At 39.8% G+C, this 22,175-nt stretch overlaps 1 protein-coding gene across 2 annotated transcripts in view; it reads left to right on the top strand.

Moving 5' to 3' along the window:
* The window catches only part of ANXA5 (annexin A5), a 31,031-nt gene that overhangs the window by 7,815 nt on the left and 1,041 nt on the right, over positions 1-22,175 (top strand). For both annotated transcript variants that reach the window (XM_059923524.1, XM_059923525.1), the window contains exons 3-12: positions 5,205-5,289; positions 6,591-6,685; positions 7,866-7,979; positions 9,745-9,835; positions 12,400-12,479; positions 12,920-12,976; positions 18,203-18,296; positions 19,197-19,292; positions 20,857-20,915; positions 21,124-21,246. In XM_059923524.1, coding sequence (XP_059779507.1) covers positions 5,205-5,289; positions 6,591-6,685; positions 7,866-7,979; positions 9,745-9,835; positions 12,400-12,479; positions 12,920-12,976; positions 18,203-18,296; positions 19,197-19,292; positions 20,857-20,915; positions 21,124-21,246 — 894 coding nt within the window. The remainder of the gene's footprint in view (positions 1-5,204; positions 5,290-6,590; positions 6,686-7,865; positions 7,980-9,744; positions 9,836-12,399; positions 12,480-12,919; positions 12,977-18,202; positions 18,297-19,196; positions 19,293-20,856; positions 20,916-21,123; positions 21,247-22,175) is intronic.

Here is a 22,175-nt window from a genome sequence, read left to right as displayed (position 1 = left end):
CTCAGGGGTCAGATGTCTCTTCTTTTTAAGGCAAATTCCTTCTGTCTCCCCTGTTCTTAACCTCTTCGCTGTTTCTCTATCTACTAGAAACTTCTTCAGAGCCTATAAGCTGGAAAAAGTATTTTTAAAGTGTGTGTATTTTTTTAAGTATAAAAAAAAAGCCTGTTTGTAAAATGGGAGTTCACAGAGATGCGCTGCCTCTCAATTCACTCTTTAGCGTCCTCCAGTCAGGCTTTTACCGCCACCAGAGACCTCCTAGCTGCCAAATCCAGTGGCCCCTTTTCCATCTTCCATCTTACTTGACTGCCCTATGGTTTAGGCACTGCCTTTTCTTCCTTTCCTTGGAACATTTTTCTCCTTTGTCTTCCATTCCATCACCTTCTTTGGATTTTCTTTTTGCCTTTGGGAGGCTGCGTAGAATCATAGTTAAGAGCCCACAGTCCCATGGCCTGTGTTCAAGTGCCAGCTCTGCTACTTGCTTGCTTGCTGGTCACCTGGGTGATTCGCCAAACCTTTCTAAGCCAGTGTGTTTCTTTATCTGTAAAATGGGGTTTCGCTGAGATGGTCCATGTGAAGCTCTGAGCTCATTGCCACCCTGAGCTGATATTAGCTGCCATTCCGATTGTAGGTGACCTTCCCTTCTCCAGCTCTTCTTTCCATTCCATTAATATTGCCTTTCCTGAAGCCTCCTCACACAGCTCTAGTTACCACTTATGTGCCCTAGTAACTGACAAGCCTGCTTCTCTTTCAGTATGTGGAGAAATGCAAAACCAGCCATCCTGTTCCTTATCCAAAAAATGAATCATCCTAAATGGTTTCCTTCTGCCTTGGCCCTGTTCCTGTCTGCCTTTTCCTTTCCATTTCCACTGCTCCTGACTTAGATCAGGTCTTTTTTAACCTTCTTACGTTTAGTAGTCTTTCAAACAGTCTTTCTGTCTCCACACGTGCACAATTCTGTCCTCTTGTCCCCACTGCTGCCCTAGTAATATTACTGTGCAGAGTCAACCTTGTTCCTTGCATGCTTGCTTAAATGCCCTCCAAGGGCTTCCTTTGCCAACGGGGTGAAGGCTGCTCTTCTCAGCCTGGCTTCCAGCCGTCCTCGCTCCCCACTGTGACCTTTCCCTTGTTTGTTTTTCTATCCAATTTGACTGCTTGTTCCAGTCTGTTGAAATACTTAACCCTTTGTCCAAAGCACCGCATTGTTTACTTCTTCCATGTTTTTAATTCATACTGAAATAGCTGCCTGCCCTTTTCTACTTTCCTGAGCCAGCCTGGCAAAATTACAGGCAACTTTCAAGACATCTTGGGGAAGTTTTTCTGATTTCTTTTCTCTCCACTCTTCCTGTCTCAGTCCCTCCTTTGTGTGCTCATATTACCCTGATGAAACCTCTGTGTGTGTATACTCTACTGCGCTTGACTATTTACATGCCTATCATTTTCTCTTGACTTAAGAGATCTTGACTTTTTCCTAGTGATTAGTACAATAGGCAGTGGAAGGCATTCAGAAAATGGCTGTTGAGTGACTAGATAAGCAGACAGGTGAACTAAGTCATCCAAGTTCTCACAGTGAGAGAACCCATGGTATTTGTTCATTTTTATGATGATATTGATGGTGTCGTCCTCATCAGTTTGAAGTGGTCTTACCGAACAGAGAGGAACTGCAGTTTGACTTGAGAGAAATAACTTTCCTAACCCATACCAATTTTGAAGGGCCATCTCCTCAAATCTTACCAGTTTCTCTCCCAACCTTTTGCTCCTTTTAATTATGTTGAACCATTTGAAGCTGCCAGTATTCAACCATTCACTTTCATATGGTCAAGCTATAGAACAAATGGCAGGGAGTTTATTGGCCCTTATGCATCTGTGCTTTTTAGATAGGGTGGAAATGGAGGCTAGCCTGGCTTTGGGTGGATTTCTAAAAGGGTTCTGAACCCACCTCTAATGTGGGGTGTGGTTTCCACACACCAACAAGCAGTTCTCCTGTACCAGATGGGTGTCTTGCTATTCAGCTCAGTTCTGCCATTGTCTGCTGGAGATAGCATCAGCTCCCACAGGTTTAAGGGCTCAGTTCTGCAAGACCACCCCTCTTCATACCCGCACCCCCATTTCAGACGCCAGTTGCAAGGCCAGATTGTCATCTGTGATTCTGACTGACTGGCTGTAGATTGGAGTTTCCAATGACCCCATCATTGGCTCACAGATCTCAGAGAAGCATTTTACTTACTAGATGACTGGTTTATTATAAAAGGATACAACTCAGGATCAGCCAGATGGAAGAGATGCATAGGGCAAGGTGTGTGGGAAGGGGCCTGGAGCTTCAGTGCCCACTCCGAGTGAACCAGTGTCCCTACAACTCCACGTGTTCACCAGCCTGGAAGGTCTCCAAACCGTGTCCTTTTGGATTTTATGGAGGCTTCATTACATAGGCATGACTGACTAAATCATTGGCCATTGGTGATTGAACTCCATCTCCAGCCCCTCTCTCTTCCCTGAGGTGGGGTTGCGGGTACGGGACTGAAAGTTCCAACCCTCTAATCGCATGGTTGGTTCCCCGGGCAACCAGCCCCCAAACCCCCATCCTTAGATGCTTCCTAAAAGTCGCCTCATTAACAAAGTCAGGTGTGATTGAAGGGGGTTTGCTATGAATATCAAGCTCTTATCGTTATGAAATTTATCACTCTTATCATCCGGGAATTCCAAGGGTTTTAGGAGGTCTGTGCAGGAAATGGGGACAAAGACCAAATATATATGTTTCTTATTGTAAATCACAGTATCGCATTTTCCCACTTAGTAGAATGAAGAGCTCTGGCTTATGTTCATGACCTCCCCATGAGATAAGTGAGGCTTCCCTGCCCCTCCTTTTCCTGCTTGGCCACTATCTTTTGTTTGGCTTTGTGTTGGGGGGATGGCTTGGGGGGATGAAAGCTGCTACCAGTCAACACTGGGGCTGGGAGATGAAACTGGGAAACACCTCTTCTCTTGGGTTGTATGCTTTTGGCCACATAATTACAACACTAAGGTTTTCCTGTAGGTTCTCTCAAGGCTGACTCTGTTCAGAGGAAAGAAGAGTCTTTCTTCTTTCCTTGAACAAGAGGAGACTATTGTTAAAGAAAAAATTATTCTCACACTTGTTAAATGGTAAAGAAGACTTTCAAAACTATTGCAGTAAAGGTCATGCTTATTGCAATAGAAGAGAAGAGATTGGGTTCAAGTCCAGATATAGCAAAGGCAGCTGGGAACTTACAACCAGTGAGCAGGATGAAGGGGGTCAGTGGATGGGAAGCTACTAAGAGGAGACATTAAGGGTAGAGGGATTCTTGCTAAAGGCAGCCCATGGATTTATACGTCAAAGATGGAGGATGAGGAACTTGAACAGATATGAAGGTTTGCGGGATTCTCTCTAAACTGACTTTAGCAGGATTCTTGCTACAGCTGGGCTTGGCAGGCTAGAGACCAGTCCTAGTCAAAAAGAGGGCTCTGAGGAGCCTGCCTGAAGTTTGGTCAAGGAGAGAGTCTGTCTCCTGCATCCCTGAGTGCTGCTTTTTCAGGAGGCGAGATTCAGTGCCACTGAAGAGAGGTCTCTGAGCTGACCTCTGGTGCATGTCCCATGGAAGTTCTTCCCCATGGATGTGTCTCTTTGTTGTCTTTTTTTTTTTTTTTTTTAATGTGGTTGGTGTTAAGATATTGTAGGCAAATGCAGCACTTGGATGTTAAGGTGGAAGAGAAATTTTTTTCCTTGTAGGTGATCGTGCTTCCATGCATTCATAATAAAACAGAAGTGATCGTAAACCAGACAAGTATTCTCAGTCCCCAACCCTTATAGCTGTTTATTTCTCAGTTTTGGCTGGAACCTTGACAGGAGTTGTGAGGTACTTCAAGAACATTTATTGGTAAAAATAAATCCTGGGAGCCTCCCTTTATCATAAGATAAAAATTTATGGCTCAGTAATAATAAAGCCTTCTGATTCTAAAGATCTAATGATATTACAAACATTTTTTGGAGGTATTAAAATATTTGGATGATTAAAAGTATTATATATGATAACATAAAATAGGAACTCTTACAAACAGTATCTTCTAATATATCTTTAAAAGTTCTAAATTCAGAAATTTGTATTCTTCTGGCACATGAGCTACTGAATATCTTTTCAGGTTTTGCCAGGTTATCTTAAAATCCCTAAGTAAGTATAAGGAAACAGGACTAGATTTATTAAGAGCATTGCTTAGTGTTCAGTGCCTAGGGTAAGGCCTCAAGTTTTTGTTTTTGTTTTTGTTTTTAACATCTTTGTTGGAGCATAATTGCTTTACAATGGTGTGTTAGTTTCTGCTTTATAACAAAGTGAATCAGTTATACATCTACATATGTCCCCATATCTCCTCCCTCTTGCGTCTCCCTCCCTCCCACCCTCCCTATCCCACCCCTCTAGGTGGTCACAAAGCACCGAGCTGATCTCCCTGTGCTATGCGGCTGCTTCCCACTAGCTATTTTACGTTTGGTGGTGTATCTATGTCCATGCCACTCTCTCACTTTGTCCCAGCTTACCCTTCCCCCTCTCCGTATCCTGAAGTCCCTTCTCTAGTAGGTCTGCGTCTTTATTCCCGTCTTGCCCCTAGGCTCTTCATGACCTTTTTTTTTTTTTTTTTAAGATTCCATATATATGTGTTAGCATACCGTATTTGTTTTCCTCTTTCTGACTTACTTCACTCTGTATGACAGCCTCTAGGTCCATCCACCTCACTACAGGTAGCTCAGTGATGCTCCTTTTTATGGCTGAGTAATATTCCGTGGTATACATGCGCCACAAAAGGCCTCAAGTTGTAATGCAGGCTCAGCATGCTCCCAGATCAAAGTGGCGAGAGGCTTAACGGGAATGAAGCCTGCAAGGAAGTGCCCTCCGTGAACCAGGAGGTGCTGGTGGAGCTTGATCACGGGGGCGATGCCTGAAGGAAGAGGGCCTTGGAAGCCAGCCTTCCTGCTAATGGTATCGCAGGTGGGCCAGGAGAGCTCGTGCGCTGAATTGGTGCACTGCTAATCCACATTGTAATGGTCTGTTTCCCATTTCACATGGGGTTGTATTGATATATCTTATCAAATGATAAATTTATGTAAAGTCTGAACATGAAACAGAGCAAGCGGCTTACTGTTGGTGTTGTCTGTCGTATTAGTCATGCTGTGAATAATATTGCTGTTTTTCCCGTGTCAGGCGCTCAGAGGCACTGTGACTGACTTCCCTGGGTTTGATGAGCGGGCCGATGCAGAAACTCTTCGGAACGCCATGAAGGGCCTGGGTAAATTCAGCCTTCTTTTTGTTCTAAAAAAAAATGTGACATTTGTTTTTCTGAACAAGAAGTCATTGTTTTACAGTAAGATTAACTTTAGAATATTTTGAGCTGAACGTATATAGAGAGAAACATTAAAGGAACAAAAATAATGACTGACCACCCCTAGTATTTAGTCTCTAGAACCAAACAGGAGTTAAATTCAACCTCTTTGTTTTTTTAGCTTTTCAGCTTTACCCGTATGGTAGCTGACTGAGTAGATAAACAGACATTCCTGAGGGTGATCAGCTGTGCAGGCTTTTGCTCTCAGTGTCCCATCAGATATCCAGTTCTGTAAGTTTCTTACATCCCGCTGTCTTCTCTGTCGCTGCTTTCCTTTTCTGCAGTTTAAAAACCTCTCATCATGAGGACTTCCACCTATAATTAATCTTCCTGTCCTCAGGCTCCTTCTATACCAGTGTCCGTGTGAAGGCATCCATCTTCCTCAGACTTGGCTCTGACCCCATCACTCTCCATTCTGAACATCTTGTGAGATCTCCTGTTGTAGCAGGAGGTGCAGGCTTTCTGGCCTTGTAAGGCCCTCCCTGGTTCTCCAGCCCACCTCGTCGGCCCCAGCGCACATTACTGCCTGGCGTGTGCTCTGATCCAGCCGTGCCAGGTGATCTGCCGTTCAGGAAAGCTCTGTATTTCCCTACTGTTGAGCTTTTCCTGGATTCTAAAAGCCTGTCTTTCTTCCTTACATCACTGCCTGTCAAAATCTTTTCATCCTTCAAGACTGTTTGGGGTGGGTGTCACCTTCTCCATGAAGCTTTTTCCCAAACTGTCTTCCTCTGCCTTTCAGCTACGAGCACCTCCTCTGAACCCCATTTAACGCCTGGACCTCTCCTGAGGCCCTTGTCACATTCTGCCTTACCTCACACAAAGAATTTTGTATTTTTTTACCCTAAATTGTTCGTAACTTGAAACCAGGGTCTATATCTTTTCTCCTTTCTCAACCCCCTGGAACACCCAACACATCATGCCTTGTGAAGAGCTGTTAATTGAGTAGCTATTTGTTGCAAGAAAAGCTGGGTGCACTCAGTTTTTAAAAAGTCAGGAGAATGTTTGCATCTCCTTCACAATGTGTAGGGGTAGTACGTATTGTTGGAAAAATAACATATTGATATTGTAAATTTTATAGTTTAATAAATTATTTAATAAAGTATATTTTATGAGGCAAGGAATTAAAGTGACTGGGGAGCTGGATACAAAGGTTGTTGAGAGAGTGGGCATGTGGGAGCCCGGATGTAATGGTTGGAACGTAATTGCAGGCACCGATGAGGAGAGCATCCTGACTCTGCTGACATCCCGCAGTAATGCTCAGCGCCAGGAGATCGCTGCGGCTTTTAAAACTCTATTTGGCAGGGTAAGACTGTACTTCATCCCAAGGTAGAATGTGAGAGCAGCTTTCACTTTTGAGACTAGTTTGAAATCTACTAATATTCTTTTGTAAATATCATGAATCTTATGATTCTGACTTTCCTAATCCTCCTTTTTTCTTTTCTAGTTTGTTTCTTAGTTATCAGCTGTTGGTTAAAATGCTCACTCAGCTTATCCTCATATGATTGTTTTTCCTCACTTGACACTGTATAGGTGCTGAAAGATCCCATGGGGATAACTGCCCTTCTTTCCTTCTGTGTTTCCCACTCAGGATTGTTGTATCATTTTCCAGGTGTAAACCTGTATTGCAATATGTTTTGCTCTGACACAGTCACAGTCTTGGTTCCTTTTGGAGTGGTATTTTAATAAATGAGTTTTTAATTCATTGATTTAAATGTTCTTATTTGATTAACAATTCAAAGTAAAAATTAAATTTGTTACTAAATGAATTAGTACAGACGTGAAAAACTTAAATGTAGTTTTGTTATTCTGAAAATTTTTGTTCATTATTTCGAGAAACAAATGCAAAGAAAAAAAAAAAAAAGCAAGTATTTTAAACACAAATTCTAGTTGCCTGTGTGCTGAAACTGAAATGGATGAGAAATACTGCTTTTATCTTTATAATTATGCAAGTTCACCATAATAGCAGCTGTCCTGAAGTAGTCAGGGGCATAGTAATGAACATAATCTATTATGTATGTATTAGAATATTATTAGATATGGAGAGAAAAGAAAACATTGTTTTGTTTAGGTGTGATAGGCCAAATTTTGTCTTTTGTAAAAATGCATTATGATATTTTGGGGAAATTTTTTTTTTGAGATAGACATGTTTCTCAGAAGAGTATTTTTAAAATATTTTAGGCTTATTTTAAAATATTTTAAAATAAATATTTTTTATGAAAAGTATTCATTTTTTGAAAACTCTGAGATTAAGAAAAACATCTTAAAAACAAATACCTTGACACATGAGTGGCTTTGCTTTAGCTTAAGGTCAGATGTCAAAAGTACATTATTAAAAGCCACAGGGTATTGTTTAGCTCATGTGTCGTCTACTTGGAGATAGCAATGTAAAGAATTCATTAGAGCAAAGGGCTATCATTCACATTTAAGAAGAATCTCCTTAAAATTTCTGCATGGTTAACCAATTTATATTTTCTGTGAGTTAGGACCTTCTGGATGACCTGAAATCAGAACTGACTGGAAAATTTGAAAAATTAATTGTGGCTCTGATGAAACCCTCTCGGCTTTACGATGCCTATGAACTGAAGCATGCTCTTAAGGTGAAAGGATGAGTGTGAGGAATATTCCTGTCACGTGTATAATATTATTTCGTGTTGGTAATTACTTTATGGTATTTTTACTTTTATTTATTTATTTTTATTTAATTTATTTTATTTTATTTTATTTTTTTTTGGAACATATAAATCATCACATCAGTTTATTACAGTCATTATACATGACAATTAGCTGTTCTAACAGCTAGTTCTTTTTTTTTTAATTTAATTTTATTTATTTTTTTTATACAGCAGGTTATGGTATTTTTATATTAAAACAAATTGAATTATTTCACTGAGGGTTTCTTGAAGGACGAAACTGCGTAGGAGGCAATAAGAAAAGGAGGGAGAAAATGACAAGTGTGTCATTTAATCTTTTTCTATAGTTAACTCAGTAGTAGTGGTTTTTTAAAATTTTAGTGTATTTTACAGCCTTTTGTACTTTATTTTCATGCTTGTTTTCTAATTTTGAGATATGTTTTAAAAATGTTACAGATTAGGTGTTTTATCTTTTAGTTTAGAAAGTTGCCTGATTAGGGAACAATAATATTGTTAATCGTTTTAGCATAAAAGATGAAGCTTTGGAGAGAATTTTGAGATAAGAAAGATTTTCTAATACCCTTTCCTTCTTTCCTGTACTTCTAAATACTAAAATGAAGCAGCTGGTAAACTTGATATAATTTCATTGTAGCAAGTAACTAAATGTATATTCCCTTGCCTGGTGTTTGCAATGTTGTATAAATGTGATTACATTGAATCATTTGTTTAGACTTAGGGGACAGGGAATAACTCAGTCACTAGTAGTTAGGTTTTGAATGGACAAACTGAAATTAACAACAAGGAGATGATGTAGCTCAGGTGGAGGGAGGAGAGGGTTTATCAAGTTAGGAACCTTTCTGTGCGTCTTCATTTTCCTACAGTGATTCTTTGGAATAAATAAAATCTTAGGTTACTGGAAATGGGCATTTTTGCAGCCTTCTGAAGTATTAGCAGGGGCTAAAATTCTGCCCGAGCATAAACCTAGTTCTTTCAGTGTTTGATTTTTTTGGTAAAGCAACAGAAATATAAGGAAATTAAGGCTTAAATATGCTATCTTTTAAAATTAAGTTCAGCTATGTCATTGCTTGTATCTTCTAATTTAGTAGTGTAGATATGACTTATAATCAGAAAAAGGAAAACCAACTACAATTATTCTTTAAAAATCCAGAAAGCAAGTCCCAATTCCTTTATGCTGATCCAATAACTGATTCCTAACAACTAAGCCATGCTATATTTATTGTTACCTGTGTTGCAGAATTTCCCTGTGATCCATAGAGAACTTAATTTGAGGGCAGGGTTGTTTATGTTTCGAGGTACATATTGTTTAAGTATCAGTGTGCCTCCATGTACATTTATGTAAAGTTTTCCATTTTTACTATTTCAGCCTTTTTATTATTTCCTGTTTCATTAAAATGTTTCCCTTTAAAACTATTTAGAATTAAACTGATAAAATTACAAATTTATGTAATCTGTTATATGTCATATATGTAGACACATTCATACAATAAACATTTTTTTTCATTAGGCAAAAAAGGATAAAATTGTCTTTGGAAAGAAAACTAATTTGAAATTTCGTATTTCTATAACTAATAGAACTCATATAGGAAGTGAATGTTATGTTGGATAATATATATGTATTTATGCAGTTGGGGTAACATCTGTTCTGGGAAAATCACTTTCTTTTTAATCTTATTAACACGTTTTTTTCTATTAAAAATAAATCTCCAAACAGGGAGCTGGGACAAATGAAAAAGTCCTGACAGAAATTATTGCTTCAAGGACACCTGGAGAACTGAGAGCCATAAAACAAGTTTATGAAGAAGGTAACTGTTTCGAATTACGTCTCCCTTCACTTCCGCTGTCACTTTGTCATTTCTCTAAAGTGAATGCAGTTCTTTGGAGTTATAGGAGGGCAGGCCATACGTGATTTCTGGATGAGTGAAGGAATGAGTAAACAAATAAGCAACCATTCAAGCTAGTTTCTCTTTCAGTAGGGAAAAGGCTGCCTTTTTCTATACCTATAACTACTTTAGTATTTGTAAGAAACTTCTGATGAGGATGGGACTTATTTTCATATAGGATTTACAGTCAGTGTTGGGATATACAGGTTGTCTCTTTCACATTAAATTGAAGATGTAAGTGGTTTTTCTTCCTTAAAAATTTCAGTTTTATGTTAGTAGAAGTTAAGAATTACTAAAAAGGAAAAGAAACCTTGTCCAAATCAGAGTCAATAATGTCTGAGTAAATGTATGTCATTTTAGCTAAGGGGAGTGCTTGACTACTCTGCATTTTGACTTTTCTTTTTGGTGTCTTTTCTTTTGGATTTTTAAATTTTTTTTGCGTGAAAAAAAAAATCTATATTTCAATCTGAAGCATATCCTGTTAATGGAACCAAGAAAATGTAATAAAAAGTAAAGGTAGGGAGTTCTTTTCTCATCAGATTTTCTGTAAAAGACTCTGCCCTCTGCGTGACTGAGGAGGGTCAGACTGTCCAGATCGTCAGCTCAGTCAGCAGACCTCCAAGCCTAGTGCCTGCAGCTGGGAAAATGGGTCCCTATCTTGGCATTAGTTGGTTAATCTTAGAAATGACCCTGTAACCCAGCAAGTTAGAACGGTGTGAAATTCATGGCAGCTAAACAATTACCTTTTGAAGTGCTGGAATCTTTCTTTCCTGCTCCTCTTTTTGTAGTTGGATAGGACCCAACCACTAAGGCAGAGGTGATACATGTATCTCAGCTGCAGGTGATCACGCTTGAGTTTTACGTGATATAATATTCAAATATCTCCTTCTGGGGATGTCGACATTGATGAATGAGCCTTTGTGCTGCCGGATGACAGATGGGGTGCCACAAGAGGTATAGTAACTGTGTGTGGTCCGTCCAGTCAGCCGTGCTGCTATTGTGCACTAGCTGTGTGTCCAGCAGCCTACTGGCTGTCATGAATGATGCAGAAGGTGCACATAACAAAGCTCCTGTCCTCAAGGAGTCTGCAATCTATTTAGGGATGACATGACTTAGAAAAAACTACAAGAGTTACAGGATAGTAAAATTCAAACATCAAACATGTTTAATGAAAGAATTCATTCAGAAAAGAGAGGTCATTTTGGCTTTGGATGTCAGGAGAGGCTTCTTCACAGTGAGGTCAGACACTGAGCCAGGGTTTCAAGACTAGATAGGTTTCGAGCGGGTGAAGAAGGCATTTTTGGTCAAGGTGCACCCACTGTCTGCCATGGCATGGAGACCAGTTTGAGAAAAGTATGTTGAGGGAACAGAGAGAACGTGACTGTAGCGGAGGGAATGTGCATGCCCATTGTGGAGATAAACTGAATAAGTGCAGTTAGGCTCTGTTACAGATGGTTTTGTATGACTGGATTAGAAGTTTGGACTTGGTTCAAAAGCATTGTAAGCTCCTGAATGGATAGTAGAGTATTGAAGGGACAATTGAGGGAGGAAGAAGGTTTGAATTAAGAGGCTGATTAGGTAGCTGTGTTGGGAGAGGTAAGCCGGGCAGTTATGGCTCAGCCTAGGTTGGTGGGAGGTATGAGGCGAATCAGAGAGAGGAGAAATATTTAAATGGATTTGATGGTTGATTATACATAGGTGTTGGAGTAGAGGAAGGAATAAAAAATTCCTTCAAGGTTTTGTATTTGAGCAACTGATTGAAATAAATATGTATCTCTTTTGTATCTTTAGAAGTGTCAAGCTTTTAAAGTTTGTCTCCTTTCAAATAATGATGAAATGTTTAAATGCCTTAGAGTAATACCTCCTTTCCTTCAATGGAAGCTGGTTGAGAGACGGTGAAAAGTGCCTGTAGACTCTTGCAGATCCTGGTTTTCCCCTTTGCTGTGGCTTTATGTCGAATAGTTGGAAATGGAGGGGAGAAAGGCATATTTTAAAATATCACTGCTGTCTCTCAGAGTTAACTTTATTTGTTGCAGAGGAAAAAACTCTTATTAGGGGAAGGAATGGCCATGCCCCAAAGAAAAGAAAAACTTAGAATATTTGAGAGTGGAAGACCTTTGTAGATGAATCATGTAAAACATTTGAAAGAAAGGGAAGCAAAGTTTAAAATTGAGATTGACTGTAGTTTAGAGACTTTCCAGTACCATCATGTATCTACAGATTAATAACTACGTTGGTTGAGAGCATTTCTAAATGGCCGAGTCACGATTTGAACTGAGTGCTTTTGGGAGACTTTAATTTCTTTTCTTCCAGCCACTCACCACTTAAAATATTTGCCTTCAGTCTTCAGAGCGCTCAGAGAAGCATGAACTATTATGCTAATCAAATATTTCTTCCTTTGTGTCTCTTCCATTGGATTAATGGGGCAAGATATCCTTTTCTAGTTGAAAGAAGCTGTAAATAAGTGTGAAATTATTCTGTTGCAGAATATGGCTCGAGCCTGGAAGATGATGTGGTGGGGGACACTTCGGGGTACTACCAGAGGATGTTGGTGGTCCTCCTTCAGGTACTGGGTGGAGGCTATTTGTGGCTTAAAAAATCTGAAGCCGGACTGGTCTGAATCTAGTTAAGTAAAGTCACTTAAAATTCTTTTAATTATTTCTGGTACTTGCTTGATTCTGGCTGTGTGGTGCCAGTGTGTGTTTGTGTTTCAGAATATCTGACCTGAACTCGTAGTAGGTAACTCATAGTTTTTTTTTTTTTTTTTTTTTTTGGATATCACTGTCCTCTTTTATTCATAGATTTTAAAATCAAGAGGGTCAGGTTGGTTTTGGACAGTGTTTGTGTGATAATGTAAAAATATTGTAGGATTGATAAGATCTTAATTAATGCATATTATTCCTAAGAGAAAAAGCTTTATGTGCATAACCATTAGGTGGAACCGTTTTTTCCTTTAGAACAAAAATATTCATGTAATCCAATAACGTGACATATTATCTCTTCTAGGCTAATAGAGACCCTGATGCTGGAATTGATGAACCACAGGTTGAACAAGATGCTCAGGTGAGTGCGACTTAATATGTGATGACTTTATTATGACATAAATGAAAAAAAGAGTCCATGCTAATGGCAAATCATAATATGTTGTAATAGCATCTAAGAATAGTCTAATGGGTCGTCCAAATCATAAGACCCATGTAAGTAGATGTCTCTCATTTTGATCTGGCCAACAAAATGTTTTATCCCAAGGCTGAAGTGAAATAAAATAAATTACATGTAAATAATGAGTTCCACCTGGATATGTTATTTTCCTTTAGATTATGGGACATTCTCAAAATAGAGAATTTTACAAGAAAACCAGGTGTTATGGATTCTACTGCCAATGTCACTTGGCAGGAAAGGATAAAGAAGAAAAAATATTTTAGTGGTAAATGGTGTTTTATTACATAATAGATGACACGTTATTGTAGAATTTGAAAGTTCCTCCACCTTTCCTTTGATAGACTTCTAAACAGGATTGTTCTTTTGTCAGTTGCTCTTTAGTCACTCCCTAATGAAATTTTGTACTTAAGTGGCTTTTAAATTCCATTATAGTCTCAGTATGGTTTATAAAGTAGTCAAATGTAGGAAATAAGTGTTAGGAAATTTGAAACATGAGACCTGAAAACTGGAAAATGGTAATAAAGGAATTACTTGGGTTCCCAGAATCACATATCGTAGTCCTGTCTCTCTGGTCACATGTTTCAAATATAGGCATACCTTGGAGATATTGTGGGTTTTGGTTCTAGACCCCCACACTAAAGTGACTATCACCATAAAGCAAGTTACATGAATTATTTTGGTTTCCCAGTGCATATAGAAGTTATGTTTACACTGTACTTTAGTAACTGTGCAATAGCATTATATCTAAAAAACAATGTACCTCCCTTAAATAAAAAATACTTTATTGCTAAAAAAATGCCAAATCAATTACAATAGTAACATCAAAGATCACTGATCACAAATTTAATAATAATGAAAAAGTGTGAAATATTGTGAGAATTACCAAAATGTGACCCAGAGACACAAAGTGAGCAAATACTGTTGGAAAAACGGTACTGATAGACTTGCTTGACACAGGGTTTACAAACCTTCAGTTTGTGAAAAACGAAGTACCTGCAAAGCACAATAAAAAGAGGTATGCCTGTAATAAAATGTAAAATTTTGATTGCTAGTCATGCACCATTGAAAGGGGAAAAGCTATGTTCACTCCTCCAGTTGTCTGTTCTCTATGAAGTAACCATTGGATGTGTGATCTGACTTTGCTAATAGGAAAGAGGAGAACATTATTCTAATTTTGGGTGGGTTGATTTCGTAATGGTGTTGGGACGCTGTCATCTCTGTGTGGCTGGAGAGAGAAAAGGAAAGGAAATGCATGTTTGCTGAGGGCTGGCTGTGCGGTGTTTGGCACTCGCCTCACTATCCCTTATAAAGTGCAAACCTGTTGTGTCCCATCTCTGTTTAAAACCTTAAAACCCTTCAGTGGGTCTGACTGTCCGCAGGATAAAGTTCAAGCCCCTGAATGTGGTTTATAAGCTACTTCGTTATCTGTCCCTTGCTTTCTTATGCCTCCGTCTCTCTCTCTCTCTTACTTGCCCTCTCTTTCTCCTCCCGCCCCTTCTCCGCTCATTCACCTAATTCCTCTTCAGGGGTCAGTCCTCAAATTCGCTGCTCTTCAGGTCTCCCTGCCTGACCCCCAGGTGTGTGTCAGGTGCTCCTTACAGGGGAGACTATAGCATCTCAAGCTTCCTGTCACAGTTCTTGCCACCTAATACCAAAGCTGCCTATTTACTTGGCTGCCCGCGCAGGGCCCTCTGAGCTGTCAGTTCAGTTTGTATCCTTTGCCCCTGGCACATGGTTAGCACTTAGTAACCATGAGTCACTGATGAGTGACCCAGTGCATAACTCTAACATAGAGGGGATCATTTCCGTTTTCTAGATAAGGAAACTGAAGCTCAGGGGTTCGAGAAACAAGCCCATGGCCCCCACTGAGTGGGAATGGGGCTGGAATTTCCACCTGGGCCTATCTGACCCCAAAGCCCTTCCTCTTTCATAGACAACAGTCTTGGCGTTCTTCCCTGTTAGCTCCTCTCTCTCCTTTCTGCTACCGTAAAACGGGCTTATTAAGTATAGATTGGAAGGACAGATCCAGCTTAACCCTGCCTACTTGAGGGAACAGGGCCAGAGCAGCCTTACAAACCTGTACTCCCAAGCTGTTAGTGACCTTGCTCGTTGCTGAGATGCGCTTGTTGCTTTCCAGGCTTGCATTGTCTGTGGGTCTGTAGATGTGCAGGTTCTCACACTCCTGCTGTCAGGAGTGGGACTTCTGGATGCTTTTCAGGGGTCGTGGTCACGGCGAAAGGAGCAGCTTTAGTAGTGTCAGATGACTGCAGTGAGGCCTGCGTTAGCGGGCGGTGGGCAGAGTTCCCGGCACAGCAGGTGGTGTGATGAGAGCGCTGCTGCAGCGTGAGGCTACTGAACGGGAACAGTACATTGTTACCTCGTCTTCACTGATTTCTCTGCTTGGAGCACTCACTGTAGAGCGTGCTTCTCAGACTTTAATGTGCCTATAAGTCCTCTGGGGATCTCCTTAAACTGCAGATTCTGACTCAGTAGGTCTGGGAGGGGCCTGGGATCTGCATTTCTAACGAGCCCTCAGGTGATGCCCGTGCCGGTCCTGGGGCCACACTTTGAGTACTGAGGCTGTATAGGCGTCACTTTCCTCTGCTGCAGGGGACGTGACCATTCAGAGCCCTGAAGGGGAAACTTTGTACATCTGAAAACTGACTTATGAAGTTACTTTAAAATACCGCTGAAATAGTATCCAGGCTTTCTTTACCTTTTCAGTGACCAGGGACAACACAGAATACAGACTGGCTGTTGATCTTTGATTCATAAAAATGCTATTAATTAATTCAGCCTGTTGAAAACAATTACCCTTTCAGCGTTATGAAAAGGGAACACACCCATTTATACCTTGTAGCGAGGCTGCCTGGACTGTTATCGCTAATGGGAACCTCAGATCTCTTAACTGAGCGCCATCCACGACGACTAGGGGCCCTGCTCTAAGCATCTGAATTTTGTTCCCTACTGCTACCTGGCACTAAGAGGATTCCTGCTATTTCAGGGACTTGATAAGCCTCAGTGAGTCATTCACCTGGGAATTGAACATTTTGTAGTTAATTCACTTAACTTGTTAACATTTTTAATGCGTTGAACTGATTTTACTTTCTCCCCTACCAAATCCTTGTTTTATGCTTTCTCTGGAGAGAAAGTTGAACTCTTAAAGGAAGGAGGGAGAAGGGAATCAATGTTTATTGAGTACCTGCTATTGATTGCCTGACACTGTTCAGTGCATTTGTTATGTGAGTTATATAATCTCCATTAATAACTCCATAGAAATATTATTCCTACTGTGTAGGTGAAGACGCTGAGGCTCAGGAAGAGATTAAGTAACTCATCTAAGACTCACAGATAGGGCAGGACCAGTTCTAGTTTGATTCCAAAGCCTCGGTACTTTGCACTGAACCAGAGGTTATCAAACTGCTTGGGCTAAAGTGTCAAGCCCCCTGTGAGGGAGCGGGGCGGGTGGGGAGGTGTGAGGGTCCCGCATCCAGAAGAGCTCCTTGGATACTGGGCATCCTCATTTAAGCCTGACGTTAAGACAAGACAAAACAAAAAACTTTTAAGTATTGCTCTATATGATGATACCGTCATTATTATTGCATATGATTTAGTTAGTAGTAGCTTTAGACTAGGTAATGATCCCAGACGTAATTCTTCCAAGAAAATTAAGAGATTATAGTTAAAAATAGCCATCTCACCAGGTTTTTCCATACAACTGCTACAGCTACTAGAGAACATCCCTAGAAATATAGAACAATTGATAAGAAAGGAGGCTTCAGCAGCGCTTGCGGTATCGTAGAGGATGAGCCCTTCACCGCGTTTAGGCGTTAATGTGTACGCATCTCTTATCCGTATGTGGAGAACATACTAGAGGTAGTAGCCGGTATCTTTGGGATGTTGATACTCCTGGTAATTTAAATTTCCTTATTTATGTTTTGTCTCTGTTTTATAAAATTTATCAATGAACATGTGTAATTTTTGTAATTAGATTAAAAAAGTTATCTTAAGAGAGGTCTACAGCACCCTGATATAGTTGTAAGGTTTAGGTACTTGCATGACTTTCGTAGTAACACTCTTTTTAGTTTTGAAGCGCATGCTCACGTGACCAGGATTGATGTTGTTTATTTTTATCATTAAAATAAATTAACTTCAAAATTGAGTGTAAAGATGATTCTCTGGAAGTGTAATACAAAATAGATCTGTAGTAGCGTAGTCTACATTCTTAAACATACTGTGATCAAAATTTCTACATCCAAACACGTGGTTTGATCACCTCGTATCATTTGTTTTGCCACTTGTGGCCATAAAGGCAGCTCCGAGTAGTCGTCTCAGCAGATTGCATTTGGCTTGCTTTAATAGGTGTACTTACCTTGAAACGATTAAAAGGGTAGTATAGACATTTTAAAGATTGATTCTTTGGGTTTTAATAAATAATCTACAACCCAATAAGTGGACTCAGATTTAATGATGATGTTTGTATATAATTTTTTCAGCAATGATACGGACATTGGAAAACATGTATTCTTTTCCATGTAAAAAAGTAAATGTAGACACTCAAACTATTCAACAAGTATATGTTAAGTGCCTGCTGTATGCCAGGCACTGTGCTATACTCACAGTGTTTAAAAAATTCGTTGTGATCTCTTACAAATGGGAAAACTTTTTGTAGCTAGCATTGGTTAAATTTCAGTTGTAAAGAGAGAATGTGGAGTTTCATCATGTATTACTGAACAGCTACAGAGCAAGCAAAACAGAAAACACAGACCCCTTAGCTCCTAGTTAAACTTTCCCAGTCTGTAAATGGATGTATCAGCAGTGAGATAATCAGAACTTTCCACCAACCATATCATTGCTCCTGAATGATTGGAAGTCACGGTAGACATTTTGGGAACATTTAACCTGGCACCATTGCTCTGCTTTATTGCTTTGACACAGTTTAGTGGCAAGCTCCCAAGTAGCCCCAAACTTAGTGAGCTGAGTTTCAGAGTAGGAAACATCAGAATTGAAAAATATAAGGTGATGAATCAGGCAAATTAATATTCAGGGAATAAAACACAAGTGTGATTAAGAACCTGGAAATGAGATGGGAGAACAATTTATTAACTGAGGTTGAAATTTTCACAGGCTTTGTTTCAGGCTGGAGAACTTAAATGGGGAACAGATGAAGAAAAGTTTATTACTATCTTTGGAACACGAAGTGTGTCTCATTTGAGAAGGGGTGAGTGATAAAAATGTATGATACAGGTACTTTGATTAATTTTGAAAGTACAAGAGTCAGTATGCCAAATACCTGCTGCATAACAGGCTCTTACTGAATGGATCAGTTTTTAAATTTCTTCCTTTTGGTGACCTTGAGAAATCTCATAATTCTCTGCTGCTATTGTAGCTTTTACAAAACTTAGAGATCCTTAGTCCACTCTTTGCTATCAGGGTGATGAGGGAGATAGGCCTCTAGATTGTTACTCATAGTGACAAATCACTGAGCTATAGCTCACTACAAGTATTTCCTCTTAGATAGTGGTACCTAAGAGCTCACTTCTGGGTATTCATCAGTACTTGTGGCATCAAGTGGGAATAAGTTCACTGGCAAGTGACAGAAAACCCTACTAATAGTGGCTTTAACATTGGGCTTTCTGTAGGTAAGATTCCTTGGCTGATTTGGCAGGACCTAGGCTCTTTCTGTTTTTCTTCTCCGCTGTCCTTAGTGCTTTGGTTCTCTTTCTCATCTTTGGTACCTCATTGTCACATGATGACTGCTGTTGCTCCAAACATACCAACCATTTTCACAGCAAGAAGAAAAGAAAGGGGTAAACTCACCATATCTGTCTATTACTTTTAATAAGGAAAGAGAAAGATTTTTCAGAATCCTCTCCCACAGATTTCCCTTTAGATCTCATTGGTTATAACCAGTAAGGAGGGGCTGGGAAATGAGTGAACAAAGAACATTTATAGTCCATTGTTTTGGGCTTGGCACGTTGAGGCTCTGAACAAAATCAAGGTCTGTCAGCAAGGAGAAAGGGGAGATTTGTGTTTGGTAGGACAGTACCTGGTTAGACGAAGTATCTTTCTGGAAAGAGTGATTCTTATGTGATTAAGAAATTGTTTTCCTGTTTTCTAGTGTTTGACAAATACATGACTATATCAGGATTTCAAATTGAAGAAACCATTGACCGAGAGACTTCTGGTAATTTGGAACAACTGCTCCTTGCTGTCGGTAGGTAATTTTATAATGTATGTAATATTCATGGTGTTAAGAGTTAAAGTATTTTATTCAGTTGAAGCTGTATCTGAAAATAACCACCTATTTCTTTATAAAAAAAGAGCTTATCATGATATTTGGGTGAAGCAAACTCCTAAATTTCCAATTCAAAATCTGTCTTGATATTGGAAATACGTGAAATATCTGGTTATTTCATTTAATCTTATGGAAACATTAAGAGAATTGTTTAAAAATCATTTTGAAGCTGCATTAAAAGTATTACTGTTTCATTGTGAACCTGAAATGTGGGCATTGTTATCTCAGAGGCTTGTAAATGTTACTTCTGATATCTGTGGAATTTTATTTTTCTTTAGAATACCATCCTCACAGTTTTGAAGCAGACTGAGAAATTGGAATCTGATTTAGAATAAGTATCTTTGATATAATGGAAGATGTGTGATAGCGGTTATTTTTCTGAGTAAATAGTTTAGAATTTTATTTTAGCTAAATATTCAGAATAACCTGGAAAAATTGGAGAAACGAGTTTGTGCAGTTTATTGTCGTATTACGTACTCACCAAATTCCAGGGAGCATCTAGGTTGTGAGTTCCCTGTGGTCCCAGTTTTCGTATGGGTTTGGAGTGAACCTCTGTCTGCTGTCTGTTCTGAGTATTTGGTGTTGAGCTGAAGTTTTTGTGCTCTCCGTCTTCTGGAGAATACGCTAAATGTGTGCACGAACCAGCACTAACAGTGACCTTTCCTTTGAGTCCACAGTTAATGAATTTTAATAGAAGTCTTTTAGATGGCCCCTTCATAATAGAATACACATAAAAGTTATGACAGTTTTAGTTACTGGTGGCTGTTTTCATAAGCACTGGAAAAGAACACACCACCCCCAACCAAGGATTTGTTATTTTTGCATATTAAGGAATTTTTATGATAGTTTCTGAAGCTGAGCAGGCTGAGTTCTGAGGAGCCCTAACACACAATAGACAGGTGCGTGTTCAGGGAAGATGCTCTTTTCTGTTACCAGTTCATCTGGATGTTTCTACCAAAATGGGTGAGTCTCATGCTGCTCTGTGTGAACCGTGGATGTTATATCAATAGAATACAGAGGGAATACCTATATTAAGGTTCCAGACAGATAGTCTAAGATTTGTCAGATTAGATGGGGTAGTAATCTTGCATTATTTGCTTGAATATATTGGAATGAAAACTCCCAGGAGGTTTGTATAATTTACTGGGGATGAAGAAGGTTGTGGCTTAACAGCCCAGGCTGCCAAAACTGTTACAGCAAAAAGGTGCTCATAGAAGAAAGGGGCACTGAAAAACTTGCAGCCCCTGTCCGACGTGCCTTTCTGTGTAGAACTCAGAACTCTAAGGAAAACTCAAGCCGGTATCTATGGAGATTCTCTGTAGTCAGGAGATCAGAGCAGCTTGCAAATGAGCAGCTCTTGAGCCTGTGTTACTTTCGTACTGTATTTAAGTAGAGCTATAAGCGTAAGGCAGCTTTGATTTTAATTACTTTATCCTTTTCACGTCAGAATAGCGTTTGACCATTATATTACTTATTTTCGTAGTGAAATCCATTCGCAGTATACCTGCCTACCTTGCAGAAACCCTCTACTATGCTATGAAGGTAAGTGCATGCCTTGAATCTTCTATCTAATTAATTTATCTCTCTAGTGTGTTTTAGATGATAGACTTTGAGGGTTTTTTCCTCCTTAAAACAGGTAGTTCAGTTCTACTAAATTGTTTTACTTTATTGACTCACCCCAACTCAGGGGAGTTTGATGCTATAATTGACATTTTTAAACACTGTGCCTCTCTTTTGTTCTTTTTTAAAGGGAGCTGGGACAGATGATCATACCCTTATCAGAGTTGTGGTTTCCAGAAGTGAGATCGATCTGTGTAACATTAAGAAGGAGTTTAGGAAGAATTTTGCCACCTCTCTTTATTCCATGATTAAGGTAGTAGAACCTTTCTTTAAATTATGTTTAGAAATCCACAGCAGACCAGTGCATAGCTTGCAAGACATGGGTGGGAGAGCCTCATTCCTGTGTTAAGTTTAGAATTTTAAGGATGTGCTTAGAGCTGTGAGTTACAAAGTTTGGCGTAATGTCCCCTGAAGTAGGGGTGATGGCTCCTGAGTGAAAGATCGGCTCTCGGTGAGGCCGAGGCTCCTGGTGAGCTTAGACGCGTTATTTAGTAGTGGTGACAGACGACTCACTGAACCCAGTCTTGTCCATGATAATAATACGTTTGTTCTTCCTGTCTTTTATCAGTTCAAGCTGTCTTTATTAGTTTCTCCTTTCTTTCATATCGGTCTTTCCTTTCTTTGTTGTCTGTTATCCCCTTATCTCTGGTATTGGTTCATAGTTCAGGAAAGAACCGACCAGGTCATTTCAGGAGTAAGTAAACAGCTTAAGTATTACTGTCATTTTCATCCTTTTAAAAGCAAGGGACGCTGTGGCCTGTAATTAAATTTGGCTTAAGGCCTTTTGACTTCCTCATTCTTTCTTTTCCTCCCTGCCTCCTTTCCATCCTTCCCTCCTTCCTTCCTGTCTCTGTCTGTCTTTCTGTCTATCTTTTTTTGTCTCTCTGTCTTGGTCTTTCTCTTTGATAAAGGGGAATGTGGGCTGTGTGCAAAGCAGCATCTCAGTTGGGACAGCGTTGAACTTTGTGTGTGCGTGGTGTGCTGGGCTGAAGGGTACTAGAGGGTTCTCCCAGTGACTCATAGCTTGAAACGTTAACTTATCCCACACATCTGTGCATGACACAGCAGAGGCAACAAGTACCTTTCCCTTCCGTCTTCGAGGCAAAGCCATACCAGGCAGGCGGTCCCAGCATTGCCCCCCGTAGCCAGCCATATGCTCTGTGATAGGACAGGGGTCCCCAA

Source organism: Balaenoptera ricei, chromosome 5 (assembly GCF_028023285.1).
Source record: "Balaenoptera ricei isolate mBalRic1 chromosome 5, mBalRic1.hap2, whole genome shotgun sequence".
In the NCBI taxonomy this organism is placed as follows: Eukaryota; Metazoa; Chordata; class Mammalia; order Artiodactyla; family Balaenopteridae; genus Balaenoptera; species Balaenoptera ricei.
The sequence above is the reverse complement of the archived record's forward strand: the minus strand, read 5'-3'. Positions and strand labels throughout refer to the sequence as shown.